The sequence below is a fragment of the Artibeus jamaicensis genome, unplaced genomic scaffold (genome assembly GCF_021234435.1).
Source record: "Artibeus jamaicensis isolate MK-2021 breed Jamaican fruit bat unplaced genomic scaffold, CSHL_Jam_final contig_729, whole genome shotgun sequence".
Classification (NCBI taxonomy): Eukaryota; Metazoa; Chordata; class Mammalia; order Chiroptera; family Phyllostomidae; genus Artibeus; species Artibeus jamaicensis.
The window spans coordinates 3,140,274-3,167,259 of NW_026521939.1; the positions used below are offsets into that span (position 1 = coordinate 3,140,274).

Sequence of the window (26,986 nt, forward strand, 5' to 3'; positions counted from 1 at the left end):
CAGAATCTTGCAGTGTTTTATTGATCTCCAGTGTCCCCACTGCATCATGGGAGCAGGCAGTGCCCTAAGCCAGGGGTTGGCCAGGTACAGCCCATGCCCCACCTCTGACCCACAGCCTGCTTTTGTGAATCCAGTGTTACTGGCACACGGCCACACCCATTTGGGTACATGACGTCGTGGCTCCCTTATGCTATGACGACAGAGCTGAGTAGTTAGTTGTGAGACTGTACGGCCTACAAAAATGAAAATATTTACTGCCTTGGCCTTTATCAAAAAGTGTTTGCCCACTTCTACCCTATACTCAAGGGAGCACCCGTTCCTTTAGTTATGTAGAAGTAACACTTTCTTTACCCCACTTTATGCGTGGTTTCTTTTTAGTCCCCTTTCAGATCAGGCCCGGCCATCACCAAAACAGCCCGCATCTCCTAATAACCCACCTGAGATATTTTTCTGGTTCCTTCCATTTCATAGTCACAATCATGAAATGAAGGCTTTGGCCATGGTTATTAGTCAGGTCAGGTATTTATGTCCGTGTATCAAAATCTCCAAGTTACAAAACTTAGGTTCATCACAGAGGGGAGAAGAGGTCTCCGAATTTAATTTCAAAACAAGAATTGTAAGCCTTCTCTAGTTGCGGGGGGAGCTTTGGATGTGATGGAGGGCGTTTGCCATCAGCAAAGCTCGTCCCCTTTCGGACGGAATAGGCATCGCTCCAGACCCCAGAGAAAGGGGGCTGCCAGAGAAGCATTGCCAGGAGGATGCAAGGAATAGAGGTGAGGCCTCTGTGTGCAGGGCCCTTTAAATCCCGGGCTGCTGGTCTCTCCATTGCAGTTTCTGGATTCTCATTATGGCAGCTGCTAATGTCATTTCCTCTCTGACCTCGGGAGACCTGGAAGGGAAACAGGAGGACGTGGGCCCTGCCGTTAGTTCGTAACTGAAGCAGGAGCACTTGACCCTCGCATGTCGTTCTCGGCAGGTGGACTACAATGCCACCGCCTGGCTGACCAAGAACATGGACCCGCTGAATGACAACGTGACTGCCCTCCTCAATGCCTCCTCAGACAAGTTTGTGGCTGACCTGTGGAAGGACGGTAAGACCCTGCCTGCTGGAGCTGGACAGCTGAACAAACACACGGGGCCCTCCTGCTCCTTCCACTGCCCCGATGGCCACGCCTGCTCCCCGGAGGTGCCGGCCTGTGTCGGACTGCAGGAGAGGGCAGGGTTGGCAGGTGCTAGTGACACCTCGTTGACACATTCAACCACTGCCTGAGTGGTGACCTCTGAGTCCCTCAACCCCACACCTGCAACCCAGGGAGAAGGTCCCGAGATCAGGGTAATGATGAAGAAAATAGCATCTGAGGCATGGTGAGTTAGAGCGCCGCCATCTGGAGTCGGAGAGACTGCACCTCTGTCTCATCTCTGCCATACACTCTCTGTCACTCAGGAGCTCTCGGGATTTCCCAAACAGATGATAGTTGGAAAGCAATCCCACCACGCCTCCCCTTCCCTATAGCTAGAGGAAGGGCACTGTCAACAGAGGAAAGAATGGGGGGCCCAGGGTCTCTACCCTCCAGGCCTGGTTGCCTGGCCTGTTGCAGGGGTGGAGGGCCCCTGGGCAGGCCAGAGGCTGATGCCGCCCTTCGTGTGCCCCACAGTGGACCGTATCGTGGGGCTGGACCAGATGGCCAAGATGACGGAGAGCTCGCTGCCCAGCGCCTCCAAGACCAAGAAGGGCATGTTCCGCACGGTGGGGCAGCTGTACAAGGAGCAGCTGGGGAAGCTGATGACCACGCTGCGCAACACCACCCCTAACTTCGTGCGCTGCATCATCCCCAACCATGAGAAAAGGGTGAGGCACCCACCGCTTCCGCCGGCTGTCACAACGCGCCCTTGGGGCATCATCGGGCTCTGTGGGGGAGGGGAAGGCAGCCGGGGACACAGAGGCAGGAAGGAAGCCTGACCTTCCACCCCAAGATCTCCATCTACATGGGTGGAAGGTCGTCTGAATTTGGCACCTGTTCCCCATCCTGGGGGCAAAACAAGACAGGGAGGAAAGGCAACCGTCCAGCGACTTGCGGCCCTGGGATTACTGTACAGGGTATCAAGTCACTCATTAATTCATTATTCCAGTTGATATTTTCTGTGTTCCGACCCATGCCAGGTGCTGGAATACAATGCTGGATAAATTGTCACCCTTGCCTACAGGTTTCTTATAGTTTAGGGCAGGGATGCTCAGCTGGTGGCGGTTGTGCCCCCTACCCAGGGGACATTTGGTTGTCATAACTGGGAGGGGGCTGCCACAGGCATCCAGTGCATAGAGGCCAGGGATCCTGCTAAACATCCTACAGTGCACAGGACAGCCCCACGGCGGAGAATTGTCCCACCCAGTATGTCAGCAGTGCTGACACTGCGGGAGATCCGTGGGAGAGGCAGACACACAGCCGGTACCCATGATGCAGGATGGCAAGTGATGGGAACTCCAAGCACCTGGGGCTCCCAGCATCTCAGGGCTGAGGGAAAGTTGCTTAGAGAGTGTGAACTTGGAGCAGCATCATCTTGTTGAAGTGGAGGGCAGGGTGGAGAGGGCATCCTGGGCAGAGGGGCCAGTAGAACAAAAGTGTGGAGGTAATAATGAAGGACCGTGGCAAGCAAACACGAGGTAGGTGGTTTGACATTGCCGTGTGATGGTGTGAGGCAGGGGTTGGGAAGAGATGGAGCTGAATCGGTAATCAGGGGCTGGATTACGGGGTTCCTTGTGGGGTGACCAGAGCTTGGCCTTCCTTCTGGGGTACCACTGGGGCTTTTAAAGGCAGGGGCATGTCATGATCTGGTTTGCATTTTAGAAACCAAACAAGGAGATGAGTGGACAGGACTAGGGGTGAGAAGACCAGGTGGAAGGCTGTGGTGGTGGTTTGGGCAAGAGAAGATCGTGGCAGGTAGACAACAGTGACAGTAGCCAGTGGAGAGAAGTGGGTGGCTTGGGAGATATTTGGGAGGTAGGAGCTATAGAACTGGTGATGGACAGAAAATAAGGAAGTGGGAGGGGACAAGGGAGCCCTCAGTTTCTAGCTAGATGATGCTAACACCACGGTATACAAAAGAGTGTTACCTGAACCCTCAGCTGAGACCTCACCTGGTGCCTCTGTTTATGCCTGGTGGCCTGGTGAGAAGGGTCACCCAGGCCTGAGTCTTGGGGGCCTGCTTCTCCCTGAGTCCCAGACCTGGTGGTCCACTGCCCTTTCTGCCTCCGCAGTCCGGCAAGCTGGATGCGTTTCTAGTGCTGGAGCAGCTGCGGTGCAACGGGGTGCTAGAGGGCATCCGTATCTGCCGCCAGGGCTTCCCCAACAGGATTGTCTTCCAGGAGTTCCGCCAACGGTGAGCCTGCTGGGGCGGGCACAGGTGGGGTGCTGGGTGAGCGGGCAGCAGAGGGAGGAACGAAGGAGAGGCACTCGGTGACTTCTGCCCTGCGTCTCAAGGTACGAGATCCTGGCCGCGAATGCCATCCCAAAAGGCTTCATGGACGGCAAGCAGGCCTGCATTCTCATGGTGAGCCTACCCCCCTCCCTGCGCCAGGAGTCCAGCTGCAACCCTCCCGGGCTCTGGGGGCACTACCAGGGGGCACTGCCGTGGAGGTGACCTTCCTTCAACAGGCTTAAGCCCTGGCCACAAGGTCTGGCTGAGAAGGGGAATTCTTGTCCTTCTTCCTTCTGCAGATCAAAGCCCTAGAACTCGACCCCAACCTGTACAGGATTGGACAGAGCAAAATCTTCTTCAGAACCGGGGTCCTGGCCCACCTGGAGGAGGAGCGGGATTTGAAGATCACCGATGTCATCATGGCTTTCCAGGCCATGTGTCGCGGCTACCTGGCTAGAAAGTAAGGACCCGCCTACTATCACCTCCCCACAAACTCAGATGGGAAACACAATTTTCAAGAGGCTTTTTGGCCTCGTGTTCTGGTTCCCTGGGCTAAGAGGCCATCTGCTGTAAGATGCCCCCACAGACTGAGGGACAGCTTTTTCCGGAGGGGGAAGAAATGCTATGTTTCAATATGTGCACTAGTTATAGGAGTAGGTGGGGAGGAGTTAGGACCTTGGCTCTGGAGTTTTAGACCTGAGTTCTCATCCTTGCTCCCCCATGTATTTGCTGATAGACCTTGGGTAAGTTACTCCACCTCTCTGAGCCTCAGGTCCCTCTATCCTCTGGAAAAGAGCATATTCATTCCTGCCTGGAGTTGGTTCTGAGGAGTCAGCGAAATACTGCCTGGAAAGGGTTGAGGACAGTGCCTGCTTATCATTTCAGAAGTGTGAGAATTTAACTAAGTGGCTGAGGAAAGAGTATTTAGCTGTACCTGTAGCCTATGTCCAAATGACAGGGTCTGTTTGGGGAAGCCTGGGGGCCGCGTAAGGGTTAGGGTCCTGTCACAGCCCTAGAAGGAGAGCAGGAACTGGGGGAGTCGCTCTGTCCAGGACGCATGTTCTCATGAGGTGCGATCACACTCACCCGCAGAGCCCTGATCGTGTCAAGCTGATTCGGTGCCAAGGGGACCCAAGATGGTCAAGGCCAGACTGGAATGCTTTTGGTCCAGGGACAGACCTAACTTAAGTTTTGTAACTACCTTCTCCATTGCCACCCTTCCCACCTCCAGACTAACTAGGGCAGTTTTATTCTCCAAGTTCACCCACATACAAGATGGCAGCGAGGAGGGTTGTACCCGCTGTTGTGTGGTTTCTCAAACCCGACAGCCCTTAAACAGTGAGAGTGCTAGTTCTGTGTCAGGTCTGGGACTTACAAAATATACCTGAGGAAGGAATCGGCTTGTCAGCTTTGGGGAGGACCTGGCACAGCTGGATGTGTGCAGCATCCCATAGGAATGATGTAGCACAGGCTGATTTCCTCCACGTTGTTCGGATAACAGCTCTGATTGCAGGGCATTTTGTGAGCCTTGGGTCTTCCACGGCCTCTCGCCTCCATATTATTTGAGAGCTCTGTGCCCAGACGATATATATACCTGTGCTATTGCTCAGAGCTTCTGGAAGAAACTGAGCTGGAGAGAAGGGGCGAGTGTTCCTGTACAAGTCATAAGATCATGAGTACAAGAGACATGGTTTGCTTTAGGATGATGCAGATGCAGGGCGGGATGCTATGACCACACAGCGAGACATGTGTGGCACCAACCAGGGCTTCTCTCAGCTCCCTGCCCCTCTCGCCAGGGCCTTTGCCAAGAGGCAGCAGCAGCTGACAGCCATGAAGGTGATTCAGAGGAACTGCGCTGCCTACCTCAAGCTGCGGAATTGGCAGTGGTGGAGGCTGTTCACCAAGGTGGGTGCTCCGGGGCCCACACACCTTCTCAGGGCCCCCAGACCTGTTCCTCACTCCACATGCTCTGCACCTGTGACTGGAGATGGGGGACAGTGGGTGTGCTCCTAAGGACTTGAGATCAAACTGTGCCTGTTGGCAATTCTCCAGGCCAGTGAGGTGCATCTGGTGAAGGCCCACCTCTTTGGCACATGGGTTACAGCCGTGACCTTAACACGGGGCCAGAGAATTTCCATCACCACACGGATTTCTCACAGTGTGCTTTTGTAGCCACACCCACTGCCTTCCCTGACCCGCCCACTTCTTCCCATGGCCACGCCCACTTCTTCCCATGGCCACCTTCGTTTCCTTTCATAGTCCCTGGTAAGCACTAACCGTTTCCATTTCTAAAATTTTGTCATTTCAAGAATGTTGTGTAAATGAGGTCATGCAGTGTGCCCCCTTTTGAGACTGGCATTTTTTTTTCACTTAGCACCATTCTCTGGAGATCCATCCAGGCAGTTACGTGTATCAATTGTTTGATTCTCTGGGTATTACTTGTTCTTGCAGCATCGCTGCTGAAACACTGTGCCAAGACATGCTCTGTTGCAACAGACACGGTTTTCTCTTATGTGCCATTAAGTGCGCAAATTGGCAGAAATCTTTCTCCTTGAGCAAGTATTTATGGAGCGCCTGTTGTGCACCAGGCATGCACAGGTGCTGTGGGGTTACAGCTGTGAAGAGACAGCACGGGCTCTGGCCTCATGAATATTCCGGTAGAGTGGGGGAGCAGACAATGAGCAGATACTCCCAGGAACAAATAGATAAGGCAAACTAGGGTGAGTGCATGTGTGTGACAGGGGCTTCCCTAGAGCCAGCCCAGGGCTTGAGCCCAGGGTCAAGAGTCAGCCCAGTAAAGAACAACAAAGGGGAGCAGCTTTTTGAAATGTTCATCCCCATAGACTCAACTTCTTGAAAACTGGCTTAAGAAAGCCACCTGTGATCAAGAAAATCAGGAATTAGAGGTGTTTGTTGTGGCCTGGTTTGTAACAGCAAATTTCCAATGTCCAGTCCTGATGGGCTGATTAATTCAACATGGCTCTTCCATTCATGTGGGTTTTCTTGTTTTAAGTAATAAAAGTACATAAAACTGGCAGCATGATCTCGAGTCTATTTTTTTAACGTTTAGGAAAAAAGACTGAAAGGAAATGCTAATGATGATAATAATGATCTTGATAGGGAGGTAGGATGTGGAGTTTTTTTTTCCTTTTCTCCTTGGAAGGAAGCGTAACAATCTGCAGCAGATGAGACTAAACGGAAGGAGGGGGGTTTTCTCCTTCCATCATTTTCTGTTGCCCTAATTTAGGGTATTTCAGCCTTGGCACTATTGATATTTTGGGGTGCATGATTCTGTGTTGCACATTCTAGAATGTTTAGTGACATTTCTGGAATCTACCCACTAGATGCCGTAGCATCCCCTACCCCAGTTGTGAGGGGTGAAACTGTCTCCAAAAATTGCCAAATATCCCCGTGGGGTGGAGTGAAATTGTCCCTGGCTAAGAAGCTCTAATATGACTTATTACAAGATGGTATCCCTCATGCCATGAAAATAAATGGTGGGCTGACTGTGTGTGTGCAGGTGAAGCCCCTGCTGCAGGTGACACGGCAGGAGGAGGAGATGCAGGCCAAGGAGGAGGAGCTGCAGAAGATCAAGGACCGGCAGCAGAAGGCAGAGAGCGAGCTCAAGGAGCTGGAGCAGAAGCACTCGCAGGTACCGGGCAGGGAGCATGGCAGGCTGCAGAGGGCGGGCCGGTGCCTGCTCCCGGGGGACTCACTGGCTGCCCCCCCACCCCTGGGCATGCAGCTGGCCGAGGAAAAGAACCTGCTTCAGGAACAGCTGCAGGCAGAGACGGAGCTGTACGCCGAGGCTGAAGAGATGCGGGTCCGGCTGGCGGCCAAGAAGCAGGAGCTGGAGGAGATCCTGCATGAGATGGAGGCCCGCCTGGAGGAGGAGGAGGACCGGGGCCAGCAGCTGCAGGCAGAAAAGAAGAAGATGGCCCAGCAGATGCTGGTAAGGCACCGCAGTGGCCACCCCTGGGGGATACCAAGTCATCTGACCCTCACTGCAGGCCTGTGAGGTGCATTGGACAGATGGAGAGCAAGGCTTGGAGAGGAACGGCCAATGCCCACACAGGTCCCCTCTAAATCCCACTCTGCTCTGCCCTGCCTTTCAGGTGCTTTGATTTTTTTGTCCTAATAGCAATGCTGTGTGAGGGGGAATTATATTGTTGCAGAACAACACACCTAAAATAAACATTTATGTCACATAGTCAGGCATCTGACAGTGGCTTAGCTAAATGGGTCTGGCTTATCATCTCTCAGGAAGTGACCATCAAGAGGTCAGCTGGGGCTGCAGTCATCTGAAGGCTGGGCTGGGGCTGGAGGACCCGCTTCCATGGGGCTCCCTGCATGGCTGTGGGTGGGAGGCCTTGGGTCCTCACCACGTGGGCTTCTCCCTGTGGCTGCTTCAGTGTCCTTACGACATGGTAGCCGGCTTCCCCGAGAAGGGGCCAGTCAAGAGAGAGAACAGGGGAAGAAGCCACAGTGCCTTTTCTAAATTAATTTTTTCTTTCATTAATTCTAAAGAGATGGGAAAGGTGGGAGAGAGAGAGGGAGAGAAATGTGACGTGACAGAGGATCATTGATTGGTTACCCCTTGCCTATGCCCCTACTGGGGACCGAACCCGCAACCCAGGCATGTGCCCGAACTGGGACTTGAACCCATGATCTTTCAGTTTGCAAGATGACACCCAACCAAATAAGCCACGCTGGTCAGGGTACCACAGTGTCTTTTCTAGCGCTGATGTTACACTCCACCATTTCTTCTAGATTCGGTCAGAAGCAAGTCACTAAGTCCTGCCCACACTCAGAGGGACAGGAATTAGGCTCCACCTTTCAAAGGAAGAGTGTAATTTGGGGTTGCGTTTCAAAACCACCACGACACCTACTGTCCCCATTTTACAGATGAGGAGACTGAGGCTCCACGAAGCGGCCTGCTCAAACCTTCCTTTCCAATGAAAGAAGCCTGCAGAGCACTGGGGGCAACAGGCCCACCCTCCGTGTGGTTAGTTGCCAGGGCTCCACGAGAGTGAGTGTTAAGCAAGGCTGTCGTTCTTTCTTTTCCCACGAAGGACCTGGAGGAACAGCTGGAGGAGGAGGAAGCTGCAAGGCAGAAGCTACAACTTGAGAAGGTCACAGCTGAGGCCAAGATCAAGAAACTAGAGGATGACATCCTGGTCATGGATGATCAGAACAATAAACTGTCAAAAGTGAGTGGAGTTGAGCAGCTGCATTCTAACGACTAGCTCCGCGGGGACACGGATTCCAGATTATTTTCCCTTTTTAGCCAAATGAAAGGCATTGGAGGCCAAGCAGAGTGATGGCCGTCTGGATGCAGGGCTGCCACAGAGCAAGCCTTGGCCACGCCGTGACCAGTGGAAGCCCCGAGTTGGGCAAAGGAGGCAAATGTGCCTGAGGCTCTGGGCCCCCTCCCACTTTCTCATGGGCCAGGTCCAGTTAGGACTAGGGTGACCAGCTGTCCTGGTTTGCCTGAGATGGAGGGGTTTTGGATGCGGAATGTTCAGCACCAAAACCAGAAAAGTCCCAGTAGAAAAGAGGATGAGTCGGTCACCTCTAACCAGCCCCACTGAGGACAGGCTCCTTTCAGTTCTTTCAGCTGGATGTCAGCAGGGCGCCTGCCATGAGCCATGCCCTGTTAGGAGCCAGGGAATGTATGGTAAGGGGAACCATGCCCTTGTGGGGCTTCCACTCTATTGGTACAGCAAATAGAACATCATACCCATAACCTTTAATTACCATTGTGATTGGGATCCTGAAGCAGGTATTGCCCATATTGTGAGAAGAGCACTAGGAGTGGAGGTAGGGTATTCAGGGGAGGCTTCCTGGAGGAAGTGACCTGTAAGTGGAGACCTAAAGACTGAGGAGCAGTTACAGGGAGAGGGGGCGGAGGTGTGTTCCAGGCAGATGGGTCTATCCGTGCAAAGGCCCTGAGGTAGGCAGGGAGAGCTGGCATAGGATAGGAGGCCCCATTGGTCCTATGAGGAGAGGTGTGGCATGAGATGAGAAATGGCCAACTTTTAGAAATGAAGGAACTTCTCTTCACCATCTCAAACTCCAGGCTGTATTTGGTTATAATGGGGGCTTTCCTTTCAACTGTTCATCTGGGAGTTACTAAAAGTGAAACATATATCCCGGAGAAAAAACAAACACTAACAGTATTTCTTTTCCTTTCCCCAAAAGGAACGGAAACTCCTTGAAGAGAGGATTAGTGATTTAACGACGAATCTTGCAGAAGAGGAAGAAAAGGCCAAGAATCTTACCAAGCTGAAAAATAAGCACGAATCTATGATTTCAGAACTGGAAGGTAAACCAGCTACCCAAAGAGGCTTTGGACCAGTATTTTAAAACTAGGAGAATCAGAGAGGAGAGTTCAGAATGGCAGGTTATTTCGAGAATGATAAGCCCTCTTCAGGCTCCGCAGCCACCCTTAGTCAACAGACATGAATAGTCCAGGGTGCTTTGCATCCGGACTGACTAGCCTTCGTTGGGACGGTGGTGCAGGCGAGAGTGGCACCAGTGAGGGAGGGGTGTGCATGTGCGTGAGTTTCCGCCGTGTGAGTGCCTGAGCAGAAAGGCTCATCCTCCAGGAGGCTTTCTGGTGGCTTCCACCTCCTGAAGGGCCCCTGGCTTTGTCTAGTGCGGCTGAAGAAAGAGGAGAAGAACCGGCAGGAGCTGGAGAAGCTGAAGCGGAAGCTGGAGGGAGAGGCCAGCGACTTCCACGAGCAGATCGCTGACCTGCAGGCGCAGATCGCTGAGCTCAAGATGCAGCTGGCCAAGAAGGAGGAGGAGCTGCAAGCGGCCCTGGCCAGGTAGTGAGGCCATGGCCTGTGTGTTCCCGGGCCCCTGCCAATCTGCGGCGGCCCCAGTCTTCCTCCTCTCCCAGGCAGGCCTCTATGTCATGCAAGGCGTCCTCAGGCCAGGCCTTCCAGAACACCAGAAGGCCTGTTTGCACCTCCAGAGCCATGCCTTTCTTTGACTTTCCTCTCTTTCCTCCAAACTCATCCCTCTTTGTGTCCCCCATGGTGTCTGTCTTTGGATGCCCGGTCCTGCATGTCCAGTTGGGCACAGGGGCCCTTCCTCAGCATCTTGCGCTCCACCTGTCCGAGGCTGGAATGACCCTTCTCTTCCTCAGGCCCCCCTTTGAAGGCCCCCCTTTTGTGAATGCCAGTCTCCTCCCTGGCCTTTGCCCACCCCGCCCCTCCCACAGCCAGCAGGCAGCAGCCCTGAGAGTCTGACGGCCCTCTGACACGTGGCCCTCCTCCCAGCTCTGAGCTGGCTTCACCCTGGCGGCCTCACACCGGGAACACTGCTTATTTGCTCACCGTGTGCTCAGTTCTTTTCTAAGCAGTGTCCTCACAGACACTGGGCCAGGTGTACCTCCATTCTCTCTGTTTCACTGAGGGGGAGGAGGCTGGGCCAGGGGAGGCGAAGGAACATGTGACTGTCACCCAGCTTTTGAGAGACAGAGCTGGGATTCGAGCCCCAGCGTGGTCTGATTGAGGCCCCTGGCCAGCTCTGTCCACGCTGCTTGGCAGGGTTAGAGTGGCTGACTAGAAACATCACTCTGGGTCGTGAACCTGCTAAAAAACTCTGCTGGCTTGTGCAGGAAGAGCCAGATCTTCACCCGGCACCCGCAGCCCCCACCCTCCGCAGTCTGACCCCAGCCCGGCCACTCTGCTCCCTCCCTGCTGCTGCCCCTTCACAGGGACAGCACAGTCGCCTTGCTCACCTCGCCTGTCCCCATAGAATCTTGCCTCTGTGCCTCCCTCGTGCCGCTCCCTCCCACCCGTCATGAGCACAACCACAGCCCAGCCCTCCCATGCGTCAGGAGGGAGCTCCCTCCGTGAAACGCCCAGCTCCGTGGCACTAGAACATGCTGCTCACGTCCCGCCCGACCCGTGCTCACTGCACCTTCCAGACTGGGAGCCCTGGCTTCGACCTGGCCCCACACAGGGCCTGGCCCAGGGCCTCGCAAGCAGCAGGCACTCAATTCACTCACTGACTGAGCAAAGAGAGAACAGACAAGTAGTTACCAAGGAGGAATAATTGTCCAATGTTCAGAAAGCAACTGTTAAGCCCCTTCGGTGAATTAGGAGCCATGCTAGCCTGGGACCAGTGCTTTGCATTCCCCCACACAGACAACTGTGACCTATTTTTTATGTCAGACCTTGAAACGCATCGTGCCTTCTATAAATCTCCAAGCAGCCCGGTGTCACAGAGGGGATCCACTGGGTCTTGGGGCTGTGGACGGAGCATGGTTTGGTATCTGGAGCATGACTGGTTGGTGTCAGAAAACAATTCTGGGCATGTGCGAGACAGCAGAGGCCTGGGACCCCAGGGTCTTACTCCGGTGACCTGTCCCTGGCAGGCTGGACGATGAGATCGCTCAGAAGAACAATGCCTTGAAGAAGATCCGGGAGCTGGAGGGTCACATCTCAGACCTGCAGGAGGACCTGGACTCAGAACGGGCTGCAAGAAATAAGGCTGAGAAGCAGAAGCGAGACCTGGGGGAGGAGCTGGAGGCGCTGAAGACAGAGCTGGAGGACACCCTGGACAGCACGGCCACCCAGCAGGAGCTCCGGTGAGGGGGGCCCGCTGTCCCGCCGCACTGGTGGGAGGGCTGGTGTGGAAGGAGCGAGTCCCAGGAAATCCTAAGCCACCGGTTCCACAGGCCCTACATTCACTGTCCTGATGGCATTTTTCTGTAACCGACATAAGGGTGCTTATCTTTAACATTACTGTTTCACATCACAATAGTGGGACATAGAGAACGATTTGAAAACTATGGAAAAGCAGACACCAAAGACATTGCCCTTAGTCCCCCCACTGTTAACATTTTGGGGTATTTCCTTCCTGTCCTTTCTTCGCATGTGTGTACCTGTGTGAGTAGATCATCCCCGAATCCGGCCACCAAGTGTGTGTATCTCAGTTTTGTGTTAAAAGTTTTAAAACAACATCAGACTGGTTTTTATATTTAAGATTCACAGCAGGTCATCACACAGACAACAAAACAGCTACAGGGCACCTGCTAGAAAATGAATGCTGTCTTTAGCAGAACGAGGTCGTTTATTCATTCAATAGACATACGAACGTAATTTGAGAGCATCTGTGTCAGGTGCTGAGCTAACACCGAGATTTACCTCCCACACTTTGGGTTTTGCGCTGCAGCACTCACCTGTGCCTAGAAGCCAGCACATTATTCTTTTCCCTTCCTACCTGGCCAACAGTATAGAAAAGCCTAGTGCAGTATTTAAAGGCCTGGGCTGAGAGGCAGACTATTTTCCGTCGTACACACAGGGGTTGTGCCAACACCTGGAAGCTGCTTACCCTCTCTTAGCCTTGTTTCCTTATCTGTAAAATGGAAATCATAACACACGTGCCTCTTACGGTCATTCTATTATGAGATGATGTATTAAAGAACGTAGGTCAGGACCTGGCATACAGTAAATGCTCAATAAAGACGAGTAAATATTAGTATTTCAAGAACATTCTGCAATTCTTTCAACAATATTTTGTGTATCTGCTGGCCCTGAAAAATTTTAGGCAGGTGACATACTCCTTATTTTGCAGCTGAGGAAATTCCAGGTCCAGAGAGGTTAGGTGACTCACCTGAGGTCACACAGCTAAAAATAGGTGGTGACGGGAACGTCAGCCCCGCGTCCTTTGCCCAACACCGTCTGAGGCGAGCCCCATCCCACCCCAGTTGCCATGACTGTGTTCTCCTGTCCAGGGCCAAGAGGGAGCAGGAGGTGACAGTGCTGAAGAAGGCCCTGGACGAGGAGACGCGATCCCACGAGGCCCAGGTCCAGGAGATGAGGCAGAAGCATACGCAGGCGGTGGAGGAGCTCACCGAGCAGCTGGAGCAGTTCAAGAGGGTGAGTGCTCCGTCGACAGCCTCAGACGACTCCACACCAGGCTCTGTACTAAGACGAGTAACAGGCTACACAAGATTCCAGTGGTAACGACAGCAGCCAGCATGTATGGCAAGTAATCTTCACACCACTCGGAGACAGGTCCTGCTAAGCCCATGTTACACACGAAGAAAGGCCACGTCCTCGTATTTCATTTCTGAAGAGAGTTTTTTAACTTGAGACATCCTGCTACCCTAACGTCTGAATTAATTCTGTCGCCCTCAGTGCTATGGCTTCCCCACACCCCTGCATTTTCTAAGTCCCCCAGAAACTAGACTAAACAGGTGCCGCTCCACCTAGACGTGGTAGGAGTTTGCACCCGTTTAAGCATCTTTCTGTGAGCTGGGTCACTTCCTCTTCCATCAGACTCTCAGCATCTCCTGTAACTCCAACGTTAGCTGTCCAAACACGCAGCACTGGTTATAGGCTAGACACTGTGCCGAGGTTTTACAAACACATTTAATTTTACCCGTGATCTCTCTGGATCTCCAGGCCCCACGCTCTGAAAAGCACTGTGCAAGACTGAGCTCCCCTCACCCTCCAGATGATTAAGGACACTTGCCCACATCCCCTGGTCACGTGTCACATGGGATCTGAATACCAGTCTTGAGCATTTCATCGGGCCTTTATATATTTTACACAAATGAGCTTTTGCTAATTACAACAACAAATTTCCCCTTTCGACTGGCTTCCCTTTTTAATGTTCACGAGTTATCTTTAATAGAATTTGAAACCAGATGGGCTATTCCCACCTTCTGAAATATGCTCCGGGCAGCAGTAAGGGGTGTGTGTCCCCTTGACTTCATGGATGGAAGAGAGAGGTCCCGGGAAGGGTAACTGACCGTCCTCACACAAGAGGGTCATCAGAGCGGGGCTGGGGCTGGAAGTCAGGCCCCCCAGTTCTCGGCCAGGCCTCTCTGGACTGACTCAGCTGCTAATGTCAGAAGCAGACAGCATCCATTTCTGACTCCTGCCCACGTCTCAGGTGCACTGAAAAAGAGCACCGCCTGTGTTTTACCTCTAACGACTCTGGTACAGACTTGGAGCCCTGGTCCCGCAAGGTTGTTGGGAAATTTTGTGTTAATCATTGCTACCTGGTCTCCCTTTACATGTGTGTGGTTCTGCCACAGTTTTGGGGTCTTTGGCTGGGCTAAGGCTTTAGGGAGCCTAAATCCCCTGGGCTCCTTATCAACCTGCACTGTTTCCCTAGAGGCACCTTGTCCCTGAGGTGCTGACAGCTCAGCTGTGCCCAGGACAGAGGAATGGCTTCTCTGGGCTGCCTGGACACTGCACGATGCCTTCCTAGGGACTGCAGGAAAGCAAGTGTGGTTCCCTCTGTCCTTGGGACCCACTGATGCAGACTCTGGCCCACGGGGTCCGTGTGTTGTGGATGCGATGAACAAAATTCACAGACTACACAGTCCTGTGGAGAAAAAGGGACAGCATGGCCACTCTGAGTGAGACAGTCCCAACCTCTGCCTGGACGGGCTTTTATTGCTTTTCTGGGCACATTACATCAAGGATGGTCCTCATTTACTATGCACAGGTTCACTTTAGGTGGTTACCTTTTACAGATAACAAAGGAGAGGAAGTTGCTAATTACTACAAAGGACATTTGCAAATGCAAAGGCAAATGCGTTTGAACACTCATCCTTGGGAGGTTTAGCATAGATTTTAGCAAGTTACTTTAAAGACATGCAGTAAACATTTGTTGCCTCGATTCAGGGTGAGGGAATTTTAGCAAAAAGCAAGCCTCATAGCAGCCTAGGTACAATGCAGGCCTGATTTCCCATGGGAAAGCCGAAAGCTGCCTGTGTGCCAACCTCGTTCCCCATCAGTTTTCCAATAGGGCTGGGCTGCATTCGCCACACCACATGGAATGATTCCCTATAACTGACACTCTTTTCTCTTGCTTCTTTCCCCACTCTGCCCTCCTGCCCAGGAAAAAGCCCCCTCCATTCTCCAGTTTTTGCCCCAAACACTATTTTTTTCTTAGGGAAATTGACATGCCTACAGGTGCTGGTTAGGTAAAATGATTTTCTCGACTATCATCGAAAAAGCAGTGTGCATTTGATGATAAATGTGATAGATAATAGGGAGTGGTGGGGACTAGGGCCAAGTGGAGTGTGACTGCCCCATCTATAGGACCAGCTACTACTTAGAACCAGTAGATAACTGCTTTGGAGGAAGGCAAGACTCCTGCTTCCAGATATTCAGTTTGCTTTTTTGAAAATCAGAATTAGTGAGATATATGCAATAAAATTCACCAATTTCAAGTGTATAGCTCGATGAATTTTGACAAATGTATGCATCTGGATAATCACCACCGGTGACGATATAGGACATTAGATTATTTAATAGAGAAGCTGGGAGTCCACAGTTTTATGACATTTCTTTATTAAAATGTTGGCAACAAATGAAGGGTCCCACAGGACATGACAGCAAGCTGGCTGTAGCCCACGTGCAATGCCGGTCTGTCAGATGCCCTTTAGGAAAACAGAATCCAAAGTCTCCCTGTGATTCTGTGTTCCCAAGCCTGCCGCGTCCCTCCCCTGAAGACTTGCACAGGTCCCTGGACCTACCTGGGGGAGGGGAAAGGACAGAGGCAGATTCCTCAATTACAAAGGTTCCCATCTTACAACATTCTCCCAGCCACGGCTGTAACACCTTCCCTCCCCTCTGCTCCTCGGGCCAGGCCAAGGCCAACCTGGACAAGAACAAGCAGACGCTGGAGAAGGAGAACGCAGACCTGGCGGGTGAGCTGCGGGTCCTGAACCAGGCCAAGCAGGAGGTGGAGCACAAGAAGAAGAAGCTGGAGGTGCAACTGCAGGAACTGCAGTCCAAGTGCAGCGACGGGGAGCGGGCCCGCGCCGAGCTCAACGACAAGGTCCACAAGCTGCAGGTGAGGTGGCAGCGCAGGGACATCTGCATTACCTGCTCCGCAAGGGATGCAGTGCTTCTGGCTAACTGAAGCCTCTCTTGCTGCGAAGCAAGTCGGTTTCCTCTAGTTACATTCCCAAGATGAGATGGTCACCCTATCTAATTTAATCATTAAGAACCTTCATCCATTCATTCAACAAGTATTTACTGAGCACCTGCTCTAGGCCAGGCACTGTGTTCAATTCTGAGATATTGACACAACAGTAGGAAAGCAGACAGACACTGTTCCTGCCCCAGGAGAACACTAGCCTAGTGGAGGGGCAGGCATTAATAATCACAAAAGTGAGTGTGAAAAGATGCTGGAAAGGGGTGGCACTTAATGTAGTAAGTACACATAACAAGGGGGCCTGGCCTACGGGAAGAGTCGGAAAGGCTTCCCTAAGGATGCACGGCCTGACGGAACAGCACGGGCAAAGGCCCCGTGGTAAGTGGGAAATTAGATCACACAGGCCAGCACGTGATCTAAGGGGACTAGCTGGAAGAGGAAATGTGGTACAGAGTGGGCCTGGACGGGCAGGCTGTGGCCAGATGACACAGCGCCTGGGAGGCCCTACGATAGGTGTGTTGGTCTGTACTCTGGGGTGGGAAGCCGTTGATGGGTTTTGAGCCTGGGGATGACACGGTCTGTTTATCTTTGGTCTTATTTAGCTTTGAATAGACATTTGGCCCTCTTTTCCCTTCCTGGGATGTGGCCCAACTTTTAATCAATATTTAACATGCTAATAGCCAGGGATGAGGGAGCAGGGGAAGCATTAAATATGATTTCCTCCACATGTAGTTGAGACCAGGGGGTTTGCTATCCTAATACAAGCAATGTCCTGGAGGAGTGGAGTCGAGGTATCTATGTCCTCATTGTCCATGTGAAGAGGACAGATGGTAGGCTGATGAGCTCCAAAAGGACCTGCTCAGAGATACCGAGGGCGGGGGTAAAAGCAGGGAAAGCAGTAGAGAACTTTTTACCTCTAGTGTCTACTCCTTTCCTTTGGCCATAAGGGTCAGCGAAAGGGCAAAGAGTAGGTGTGAAGGAGAGAGGCGGTGGGGACAGGGCCCCTTGGAAGCAAAGGTGCCATCCGCTGCCCCTTTTCCAGCTCTAGGGAGGGGGCGAGTCCAGAGCATCTTGCAGCATCTGGAGTGTTAGACCTGCTGCTCCATGTCTGCCAACCTTGGCACGGATCCAGGACAATTTCATAGAACCAGTACCCAGTCAATAAAGTCTGGGGCTTTACCACGTTCTTAAAACTAGGGTTCCCATCACGTAGGCAATGCCCTGCCTTTGGGGGCCACCATGATCAGGCCCCATGGATCATGGGCATTTCTCAACCAATGGACGCCGCAAGTTGGTGGCATCACGTGAGTAAAAAGTGCTCCTCTTACTGAAAGAGGATCCTGTTCTAGAGATTCCAACTGACCACACTCTCTTGGCCCTCAGAATGAAGTAGAAAGTGTCACAGGAATGCTCAATGAGGCGGAAGGGAAGGCGATCAAACTGGCCAAGGATGTGGCCTCCCTGGGCTCCCAGCTCCAGGACACACAAGTGAGTATCCAGTCACATCATCTGGAGGGACCTGGAGTACAACCTTCCCGGGGGCGGGGCCCTGGGACTTCCGTGTGTCCTTTCTGTAGGAGCTGCTTCAAGAAGAAACCCGGCAGAAGCTCAACGTGTCCACCAAACTGCGCCAGCTGGAGGAGGAGAGGAACAGCCTGCAGGACCAGCTGGATGAGGAGATAGAGGCCAAGCAGAACCTTGAGCGCCACATCTCAACTCTGAACATCCAGGTGCTGGCTGTGTGTCCTTGCTTTTCTGGGCCCAAGGCCTCAGGGTAGATCAGGGTATCTGCTTTGTGCTATAGCAGATTGGTGCCATTTTGTTTGGCTCACTGGCTCCCCCTGCTGTTGAATTTCTTCAGTGAGCAGAAGGTGGTCTTTGCTTCTCAGGGTCTGGGGTCGGTAACAGGGATGGGAATCACTCACTGCCCTCCTCTCACCCCACCTCTGACCCTGCCATCTCAGCTCTCTGATTCAAAGAAGAAGCTGCAGGACTTTGCCAGCACCGTGGAGTCCCTGGAAGAGGGCAAGAAGAGGTTCCAGAAGGAAATTGAAGGCCTCACCCAGCAGTATGAAGAGAAGGCAGCTGCTTATGACAAACTGGAAAAGACCAAGAACAGGCTTCAGCAGGAGCTGGACGACCTGGTTGTCGATTTGGACAACCAGCGGCAACTGGTGTCCAACCTGGAAAAGAAGCAGAAGAAGTTTGACCAGGTAGGGGCTGCAGGGCCCTGCCCTGCTCACCGATGCTAGCTGGGAGAGTCGGGTCTGTGAGGCGTCCGGTGTGGCTGCTGTGTTGGTGACCCTTCGGGGCTAGTGTGCTTTGGTGATGGTGAGACAGCAGGACTCCAGTCCTGCTGGTCTGAGTGAGGTGAGTGGCAGTCTTGAAGTCTGTGACATTTCCAGGTGCCACCACCACAAGGGCCATCTGCATGCCCAGTCACATGCCTCAGTTTCTAGCCCCAATGAGAAATGAGGTTTATTTATTTATTTTATTCGCTCAGCAAGTGATTATTGAGTACCTATTAAGTATTCCAAGTAATTTAAAGTTTCTACCCATTAAATACCACTGTTCCCTAACATTTCATTACAAAGAATTGCAAGCACACGGCGAAGTTGAAAACACTGTACAGTGAACACCTGTGTCCCCCCCACCTGGATTCGCTACTTAACCGCCTACCCTACTCACTTTATCACATATTTATTTCTCTGGATGAATTCTGGATGATGTCTCTGGATAAGATATGAACCTGTCATTCATATCTTATTTTTTGGATGCATTTCAAAGCAAATTATAGACACCTATATACACTTCCCCCTCGATACCTCAGCATCATAGAGTAGGTTTTCTTTATAACATAATTTTGCTTCTTTTGAGGTAAGACTTACATACAATAAAATACACTCACTGAGTTCTGGTAAGTGTATTTATACCTGTATGACCCAAATCCCTAAATACCAACTTTTAATATATGTTACTTAGTAAATATGATTTGGTTTGCAAGTGACTCAGGGTTATCCTAAAAATCAATTGGAAGACTGTCCTGGGAAGTGTGGGTGTTCTGAGCCCCCAGCTGGACTCAGAGTACAGGGCTTCTGACCGGCAGGCTGACTCCCCTTTTCCACCAGACCAGCCATTCCTTCTCTGTGCCGTCAGCTGGTCCTCACTGCAAGGGCCTGAAGTCCCTTTGATCATAGACTCGTCACATAGTGTAGGTTTGTATGTTGACTGTGCTGTTGGGGATCCCCTGTTACTTACCTGTCTTTCCTGAAAGGTGGAAGTCTGGTTTTTGTATGTTGTGTATGTAACATGCTGCTCTCAGAAGGTGAGGTGAACATCAGTTTGGAGTATTCTTTGAACGGCTTCTCCAAGCAAAGGGATGTCAGATCCACTGACACCCTCAACACTCCCCTGCTATTGCTCACAGGGCACTTTTGAGAGCTAGCTACTTGTGGCCATGAAACAAGAACGGAATAATTGGCCTGCGGCAGGATTCAATGTCACTTTGACCTCAGTAGCAGTTATGTTCTAACCAATGTGGGCAGCCTTAGTACTTTCAAAACACCAGACTCAACAGATGCTGGCTCTCCACTAGGTGACCTACAAGTGAGAAAGCGAGCTCATTATAAATGATTTCCACAGACTTCTAAACTACACTTGCATCTGGAAAAATATGGCAGGACTCAAAGCTTTGCAGTGCTATGCAGCTGAACCTCAGGCATGCCTAGAGGTCAGTCACCTCTTCTGTTGTGTTGTAGTTGCTGGCCGAGGAGAAAAACATCTCTTCCAAATATGCGGATGAAAGGGATAGAGCCGAGGCGGAAGCCAGGGAAAAGGAAACCAAGGCCTTGTCCCTGGCGCGGGCCCTTGAAGAGGCCTTGGAAGCCAAAGAGGAACTTGAGAGGACCAACAAAATGCTCAAAGCTGAGATGGAGGACCTGGTTAGCTCCAAGGATGACGTAGGCAAGAATGTAAGTTGCTCTTTAACAGCCTCGCTTGTCTGCATTTCACCGACCCACCCATTCTGCTGTTTATCAGTCCACGTGGGGCTTGGCTCTGTGCATGTGTCATGTGAAGTGGTCGATGGGGATGGCAGGCAGTCCCCTGGGCTGGGGCAAAGATGGGGCCTGGCTGGGAACAGTAGTGGAGGCTGGGGTCAGAGTCCAAGGGTCTGAGAGGAAGGCCCTGGTCATCACTCCTAGTCGTGCATCCTGTGGGGGCAAAACCCACCTCCCTGACCCAAACGAGTTGCCGGTCACTGTGGTTGCTGGGCATTTTCATGAAGTCAGTCCTCCTGTAAAAGGTCCACGAGCTGGAGAAGTCCAAGCGGGCCCTAGAAACCCAGATGGAGGAGATGAAGACCCAGCTGGAAGAGCTGGAGGATGAGCTGCAGGCGACGGAAGATGCCAAGCTGCGGCTGGAGGTCAACATGCAGGCCCTCAAGGGCCAGTTTGAGCGCGATCTCCAGGCCCGGGATGAGCAGAATGAAGAGAAGAGGAGGCAGCTACAGAGGCAGGTAATCCAAGTCAGGGGAAGTGAGCGATTGGGGATCGGGGAACTGAGGGGGCCTGTTTCCTTCCTTCCATCACCACTTCCTGGCCTTAGGGGGACTCTTTTCTCCCCTGCGACCTGAAGATAAGGAAAAACCCACCTTGCAGGTGGCTGTGCACAGTGAATGCTGGGTGGGTAGGGAGAGGACCTCCCAAAGGCGGCCCAGCCCAGCAGTGCACAATCTCTCTTCCTCGCTCAGCTCCACGAGTACGAGACAGAACTGGAAGATGAGCGAAAGCAACGTGCCCTGGCCACTGCAGCCAAGAAGAAGCTGGAAGGGGACCTGAAAGACCTGGAGCTGCAGGCCGACTCAGCCATCAAAGGGAGGGAGGAAGCCATCAAGCAGCTGCGCAAACTGCAGGTGGGTGGTGGTCTGAGTGCAGGGCGCTGGTGTAGGGAGGGGACACTCCCCACAGGCCGGGAAAGTCAAGTCAGCAGTAGCAGGAGGACTCGGGCCTCTCTCCCTGCCACTGGTGCCTGTTCAGCTGGTGTCTTCTACCACCTTCGCTTCAGGTGGCTGTTTCCTGCCTGCGGGTCAGACACTATCATCAGGCACTTGTCCAAGGCCCTCAGTTCACATCATTGTTTCTTAGGCCTGTTGGGCCCCTCCAGAATGGCACCCCCTTATGACCACCTGGCCACCTGGGGCTGAAGGCAGTTCCCGTGCAACAGGGACTCTCTGTGGTTAATCTCGGAAAATTCTAGGGGTTAGCGTGGAAATATAATTTGGGCAGCAGAACGTGGGTAAGGACAGCTTGTCCTTCCTGTTGACTCATGCAGGCTCAGATGAAGGACTTCCAGAGAGAGCTAGAAGACGCCCGTGCCTCTAGAGACGAAATCTTTGCCACAGCCAAGGAGAATGAAAAGAAAGCCAAGAGCTTAGAAGCAGACCTCATGCAGCTGCAAGAGGTAAGGCCTTCTCACTCTGAGCACTTCAGATGGGGACATGGTGGCAGCAACCCCTGGCATTCAGGGTGTACATCCACAGCTTTCCCTCCCTCACCCGACCTTCCACGTGGATGGACACCTTAGTTAGGGCCTGGAACAACACAGGGCTTTCTCCGTTGACACGTCTGCAGGGCCTCCTGAGCTCAGAGGCAGAGTAGCCATTTCCAGGGGTAGCCACAGAGACTGGGGGTGGGGGGTGGTGAGGAGCAGGGCGGACTCCGGGGTGAGGGTCAGCCCTTCTCTGGCAGACAACAGGTTTCATTCCTCCCTGCCCCCACCATCCAGGATCTAGCGGCAGCTGAGAGGGCTCGAAAACAGGCAGACCTGGAGAAGGAGGAACTGGCCGAGGAGCTGGCCAGCAGCGTGTCGGGAAGGTATGGAACAGCATGGGGACAGAGGGGCATCCGAGACTCAGACGAGGGACAGGCAACTGACAGGAGAGCCTCCTGGCCCCTCATTTTAATGCTGAAAATGACAATGTTCAACTGAGCTTTAACAGGGGTCTCAGGGTTTTCACATGGTGGGATCAGGGGCCATCTGGGGACGCCAGGGAGGAGGGAGCTGGTCTTCACCCCACGCCTGGCTTTGCTGACTCCAACTGGCTATGAGTCCTGGTTCCCCACTTCTGGCTGAGTGACTTTGGACAAGTCTCTAAGCCTCTCTGAGCCTCAGTTTCCTCAGCTATAAATGAAGTCAACCCCGAGGCATTGCTCCTCCAAGGAGAGGGAGTTTTCTAAGCCTGGGGAAGGCTGGAGGCCTCTGACACAGCTGTATTCCCTTAGGAACACGCTCCAGGACGAGAAGCGCCGCCTGGAGGCCCGGATCGCACAGCTGGAGGAGGAGCTGGAGGAAGAGCAAGGCAACATGGAGGCCATGAGTGACCGTGTCCGGAAGGCCACACAGCAGGTGGGGGCTGGAGCAGGGCAGGGCTGCTGGGGTGGTGGGCCTGGGCACCAGAACAGCACATGCCTCAGATCCACCCGGTAACAGGCTGTAGTTTAAAACGCCCCCCACTGGCCCAGGGCAGGCATTGCAGGCTCTGTGTGCCAGGCTCAGGAGAGCATGGACCCTGAGTAGCACTGGGAAACTGCCTGGATGAGCTAAGGGTTAAAGGATGAGCAGGAAAGAGATGGTGGATGGAAGAGAAGGAGGGGGGCTCCTGGGTGCAGTGCCTGACAAAGGCTGAAGACAGCGGGAGAAGTTAGTCAGTTCAGGGCACACCCCAGGATTCTGTGCCCTCCACCCTGCTCCCCAGGCCGAGCAGCTCAACAATGAGCTGGCTACGGAGCGCAGCGCTGCCCAGAAGAACGAGAGTGCACGGCAGCAGCTGGAGCGGCAGAACAAGGAGCTCCGGAGCAAGCTGCAGGAGATGGAGGGGGCAGTCAAGTCCAAGTTCAAGTCCACCATTGCGGCACTGGAGGCCAAAATCGCACAGCTGGAGGAGCAGGTCGACCAGGAGGCAAGGTATGGTGGGACTGGTGCTCCAGTGAAGGCCTGCTTACCCACGGGTGCTGGGAGATGTCGGGGTCAGTTAGCCTCTCCAGACACTGGTTGAGGTTATGAGATAACCGCAGTGGTACCCGCACTGCGGCTGTCTTCGGAGAACAGAGTGAGGACACACGAAAGGGCTCTGCCTGTTTCTGGCCCAGAGGCAGCCCCGGGAATGTCAGCTGCTCCTAGTAAGTAGCATTCCCTGGAGCACAGGTGGCTTTTCTTAACCTAAATTTGCAGGTCGTCATGTTAACAATACACAAAAAGTCCAAATCAACAACCCACTTAGCACGCAGACAGGGGAAGGTTTCTCAGTTTAGTGATGGGTCCCTGAGCTGCAAGTTCACAGCACACGGTGACCATCAGGTTGTAAGGATCCCGACCCATTCTCCTTTTCTGTCTGGTAGTGGCTTCACTGACAACTAACTCATACAATCCTCCCATTCAGTGTGTACAGCCGCATGGCTTTCAGTGTGTTCCTAAATATGTTCACCCTCATAGTCAACCACAGAACATACTCATCCCCTCAGTAAGAAACCCGGTGCCTCTCGGCCATCACCCTCTATTCCTGGCCCCAGCCCTAAGCACCCACTGACCTACATTCTGTGCCCTTGTCTCTTCTGGACAGTTCATGTACACAGAAGCACATGAGGCCTTTATGACCGGCTTCTCTCACTGAGAACATGATCTCAAGTTCACCCATGTTACAGCAGGTGTCAGTGCCTCACTGCTTTTTATGGACAAATCCTAGTCTACTTGATGGATTTGTGGGATAAGCCCTGACTGGGAGCTCAGGGAAAGTGCCCAAGTGGGCAAGATGCTGGTCTGGTTTACCTATGGACTGCAGAGCCATCCTCCTCCCTCCTTGCGCAGAGAGAAACAGGCAGTTGCCAAGTCCCTGAAGCAGAAGGACAAGAAGCTGAAGGAGGTCCTACTGCAAGTGGAGGACGAGCGCAAGGTGGCTGAGCAGTACAAGGAGCAGGTACGCTGCCGCCTTGGGCCTCTCCCGCCACCACGGAGCCACCCGATCCTCAGGCCTCTCCCGGGATGCCTCCCACAAGCACCCCCCAGACCTCCCAGGGGCCCCCTGACCCTCGGGCCTCTCCTTGACAGGCAGAGAAAGGAAATGCAAAGGTCAAACAACTCAAGAGGCAGCTGGAGGAGGCGGAGGAGGAGTCCCAGCGCATCAACGCCAACCGCAGGAAGCTGCAGCGCGAGCTGGACGAGGCCACGGAGAGCAATGAGGCCATGGGCCGGGAGGTGAACGCGCTCAAGAGCAAGCTCAGGTGAGGCGGCCCTGTCCCGGGAGGGGCTGTACTCACAGGCCGGGTGCTCACGTTGGCCTGAGATGCCCACTGACTGTGTATAGACGAAAAAGGCTCCCTTTCCCCAAAGCCCTCGCTTCCTTCCAAGGCCCTTCCTGTTCCTCACCATTCATGAGGGCCCTGCCTCTAGGGACCTTTTTGTGTTCTTTAATGACCTTTGCCCATCCTGCTGGTGAGGAGGAGGGAGGAAGAGAGGCAGTTTCCCTGAACCTTCTCTTCTGGCCTTTTTCTTCACCCACCATCTTTCTCTAGCTCAGGCTTCCTTGGCCCTCTTGATGTTTGCGGCTGGATTATTGTTTTTATCACATATATATGGGATATATATATGGCAGGATGTTGAGCAGCTTCCCTGACCTCTACTCACCAGCTATAGTGGCACTCATAGCAGTTGTGACAACTTAGAATATCTCCAGACACTGCCAGATGTCCCCTGGGGGTACAAGGTTGAGAACCTTGCCCTCACTGCACTGAGGGCTGTTCTCTCTCCCACACCCCTGTGTAACCTCTGGGTCTGAAGGTGGGTAGGTGACCATCCTGCTGCTCAGGGCTCCTTCCCACCCCACTGCCCACCTGGTTCCCTGAAGGTTTAGCTCTGAGCTTCCTGTCACATTCTCTCACACCCCTCAAGTCCTTGACCTTCAAGCATCTCACCACCTGCCCGCTGCCACCTTCCTGTCTCCTGGGACCTCCATTCCATCTTCTAGCAGCCCCTACCGACTCCTTACCAGCATTGAGCCCACATTCAGTGGCTGCCAGCAGCCTTTCACACATCCTCAATACCCGGGGCCCCTCTTGCTTTGCTGTACTCACTTGGGTAAAACGTAACCCACATCAAACCCAACTTCCAGCCTTCAGCTCAAAGTGGTGTGAGAAAAGCTAACACTGTACTGCCACTTCCCACGGGGAATTCCCGATGGCTAATGCCGAGTGACCTCCCTCAGTGCTGCCCGCACCTCAGCCTCCCATTCTCTTAGATACCTGCTCCTTGTCTTCCCTCTAAAATTACTGTCTCCACCCAACCTCAGCTGATGACCTTACTTCCTATTTAACTGAAAAAGAGAAACTATCAAGAAACATAAACAAGCTCTGACTGCCCCATCAACCTACCTCCCTCCATCTGTGCAAATTTCTTCTTTTCCCCCTATTTCGGTGCTGAACTGTCCAGCACCTAAGGCCTGTTAGACCTTCCTTTCTGTTTACTCCAAGAGGTTGCTCCAGAAATTCCCACCTTTCCCTCATGCAACGTTTTCCCTCTCGTGGAGTCACTGCATCAGCTGAACAATGCTCTTAGCCTCACTCCCCTCCTTATCCTGACCACACACTCTGACCCTGTGGTCAGCACGTGGTCCTCACCTGACTCCACAGCACCGTGCACTACAGTCCGTCACTCTCCTCAATGTACTTTCTTTGCCGTACTTCCCAGACACCAGCCTCACCTGCTTTCCTTCCTATTCCCTGGCTTCTTTCATGTCCTCCACTGGTATCCCAGCTCCAGGCCTGCTTACAGAGGGCCTGCCCCAAAGCACTGTCCTGGTTCTCTCCTCCTGTCCATCTCTGCTCACTCCTCCCTCGGTGATCTCAGCCAGCCCTGTGGCCTTGCAGTTCCATCTACAGCTACTGACTCCCTAGTTTTTTCCTGGAACTCCAGACCTGCCTGGCATGCCTACTCAGTGCCTAATGGGCAACTCACACCTCACGGGCTCTAACCTGAGCCTCGAATTTGAACCTCTTCACCCCCTAAACCAGCTCCTCTCCTAGTCCTCCCCAGCTCAACAAATGGAATGATAAAGTTGCCACTAACCCAGGTCACAAACCTTATGGGCATTCTATACATTTCTTCCTCCCTCATACCCTACATCCAATCTATCAAAAAACCTGGTCAACTCCCTTGAAAACACCATACATCAAGAAGCCAACCTCTTCTTGCCACCCTGGTCCATGCCATTGTCTCCTCCTATCTAGATAACTTCTGCAGCTTCCTCACCGGCCTCCCTGCTTACGTGCAGTGCCCCTTACAGTCTGTTCTCAAAACAGCTGCCAGAGGAATCCTGTTTAAAGTTGGTTCATGTCCCGCCTTTGCTCGGAACCCTCCAGTGGCTTCCGCCTCCCTCAGAGCCAAAGTGATGTCTTTGCAATGGTTGGTTCCACTAGGTCCTTCACGATCTCTGTCCTCTGCCTCCTAAACTACTCCTTGACCTCTTCACACACTGCTTCAGGGCCTCGGCGGCACCTCTGGCTGCCATGCTCTTCCCCAGATATCCCCACTATTCCTTTCCTTCAGATGTTCACCTATCTCTGTTACCCTCTCTACAACTGCCGACCCACACCCTACAGACCTC

General features: G+C 52.9%; 1 protein-coding gene across 4 annotated transcripts in view; it reads left to right on the forward strand.

The window, feature by feature from the left end:
* MYH11 (myosin heavy chain 11) overlaps positions 1-26,986 on the forward strand; it is a 108,252-nt gene that overhangs the window by 75,882 nt on the left and 5,384 nt on the right. For all 4 annotated transcript variants that reach the window (XM_053672161.1, XM_053672162.1, XM_053672163.1 and 1 more), the window contains 26 exons: positions 977-1,091; positions 1,656-1,849; positions 3,254-3,375; positions 3,477-3,546; positions 3,714-3,874; positions 5,211-5,319; positions 6,935-7,066; positions 7,160-7,366; positions 8,487-8,624; positions 9,616-9,739; positions 10,073-10,244; positions 11,804-12,016; positions 13,166-13,310; positions 16,042-16,248; positions 17,716-17,820; positions 17,910-18,062; positions 18,297-18,545; positions 20,091-20,303; positions 20,636-20,848; positions 21,083-21,244; positions 21,664-21,792; positions 22,117-22,205; positions 22,614-22,737; positions 23,087-23,295; positions 24,196-24,304; positions 24,436-24,608. In XM_053672161.1, coding sequence (XP_053528136.1) covers positions 977-1,091; positions 1,656-1,849; positions 3,254-3,375; positions 3,477-3,546; positions 3,714-3,874; positions 5,211-5,319; positions 6,935-7,066; positions 7,160-7,366; positions 8,487-8,624; positions 9,616-9,739; positions 10,073-10,244; positions 11,804-12,016; positions 13,166-13,310; positions 16,042-16,248; positions 17,716-17,820; positions 17,910-18,062; positions 18,297-18,545; positions 20,091-20,303; positions 20,636-20,848; positions 21,083-21,244; positions 21,664-21,792; positions 22,117-22,205; positions 22,614-22,737; positions 23,087-23,295; positions 24,196-24,304; positions 24,436-24,608 — 4,037 coding nt within the window. The remainder of the gene's footprint in view (positions 1-976; positions 1,092-1,655; positions 1,850-3,253; positions 3,376-3,476; positions 3,547-3,713; positions 3,875-5,210; positions 5,320-6,934; positions 7,067-7,159; positions 7,367-8,486; positions 8,625-9,615; positions 9,740-10,072; positions 10,245-11,803; positions 12,017-13,165; positions 13,311-16,041; positions 16,249-17,715; positions 17,821-17,909; positions 18,063-18,296; positions 18,546-20,090; positions 20,304-20,635; positions 20,849-21,082; positions 21,245-21,663; positions 21,793-22,116; positions 22,206-22,613; positions 22,738-23,086; positions 23,296-24,195; positions 24,305-24,435; positions 24,609-26,986) is intronic.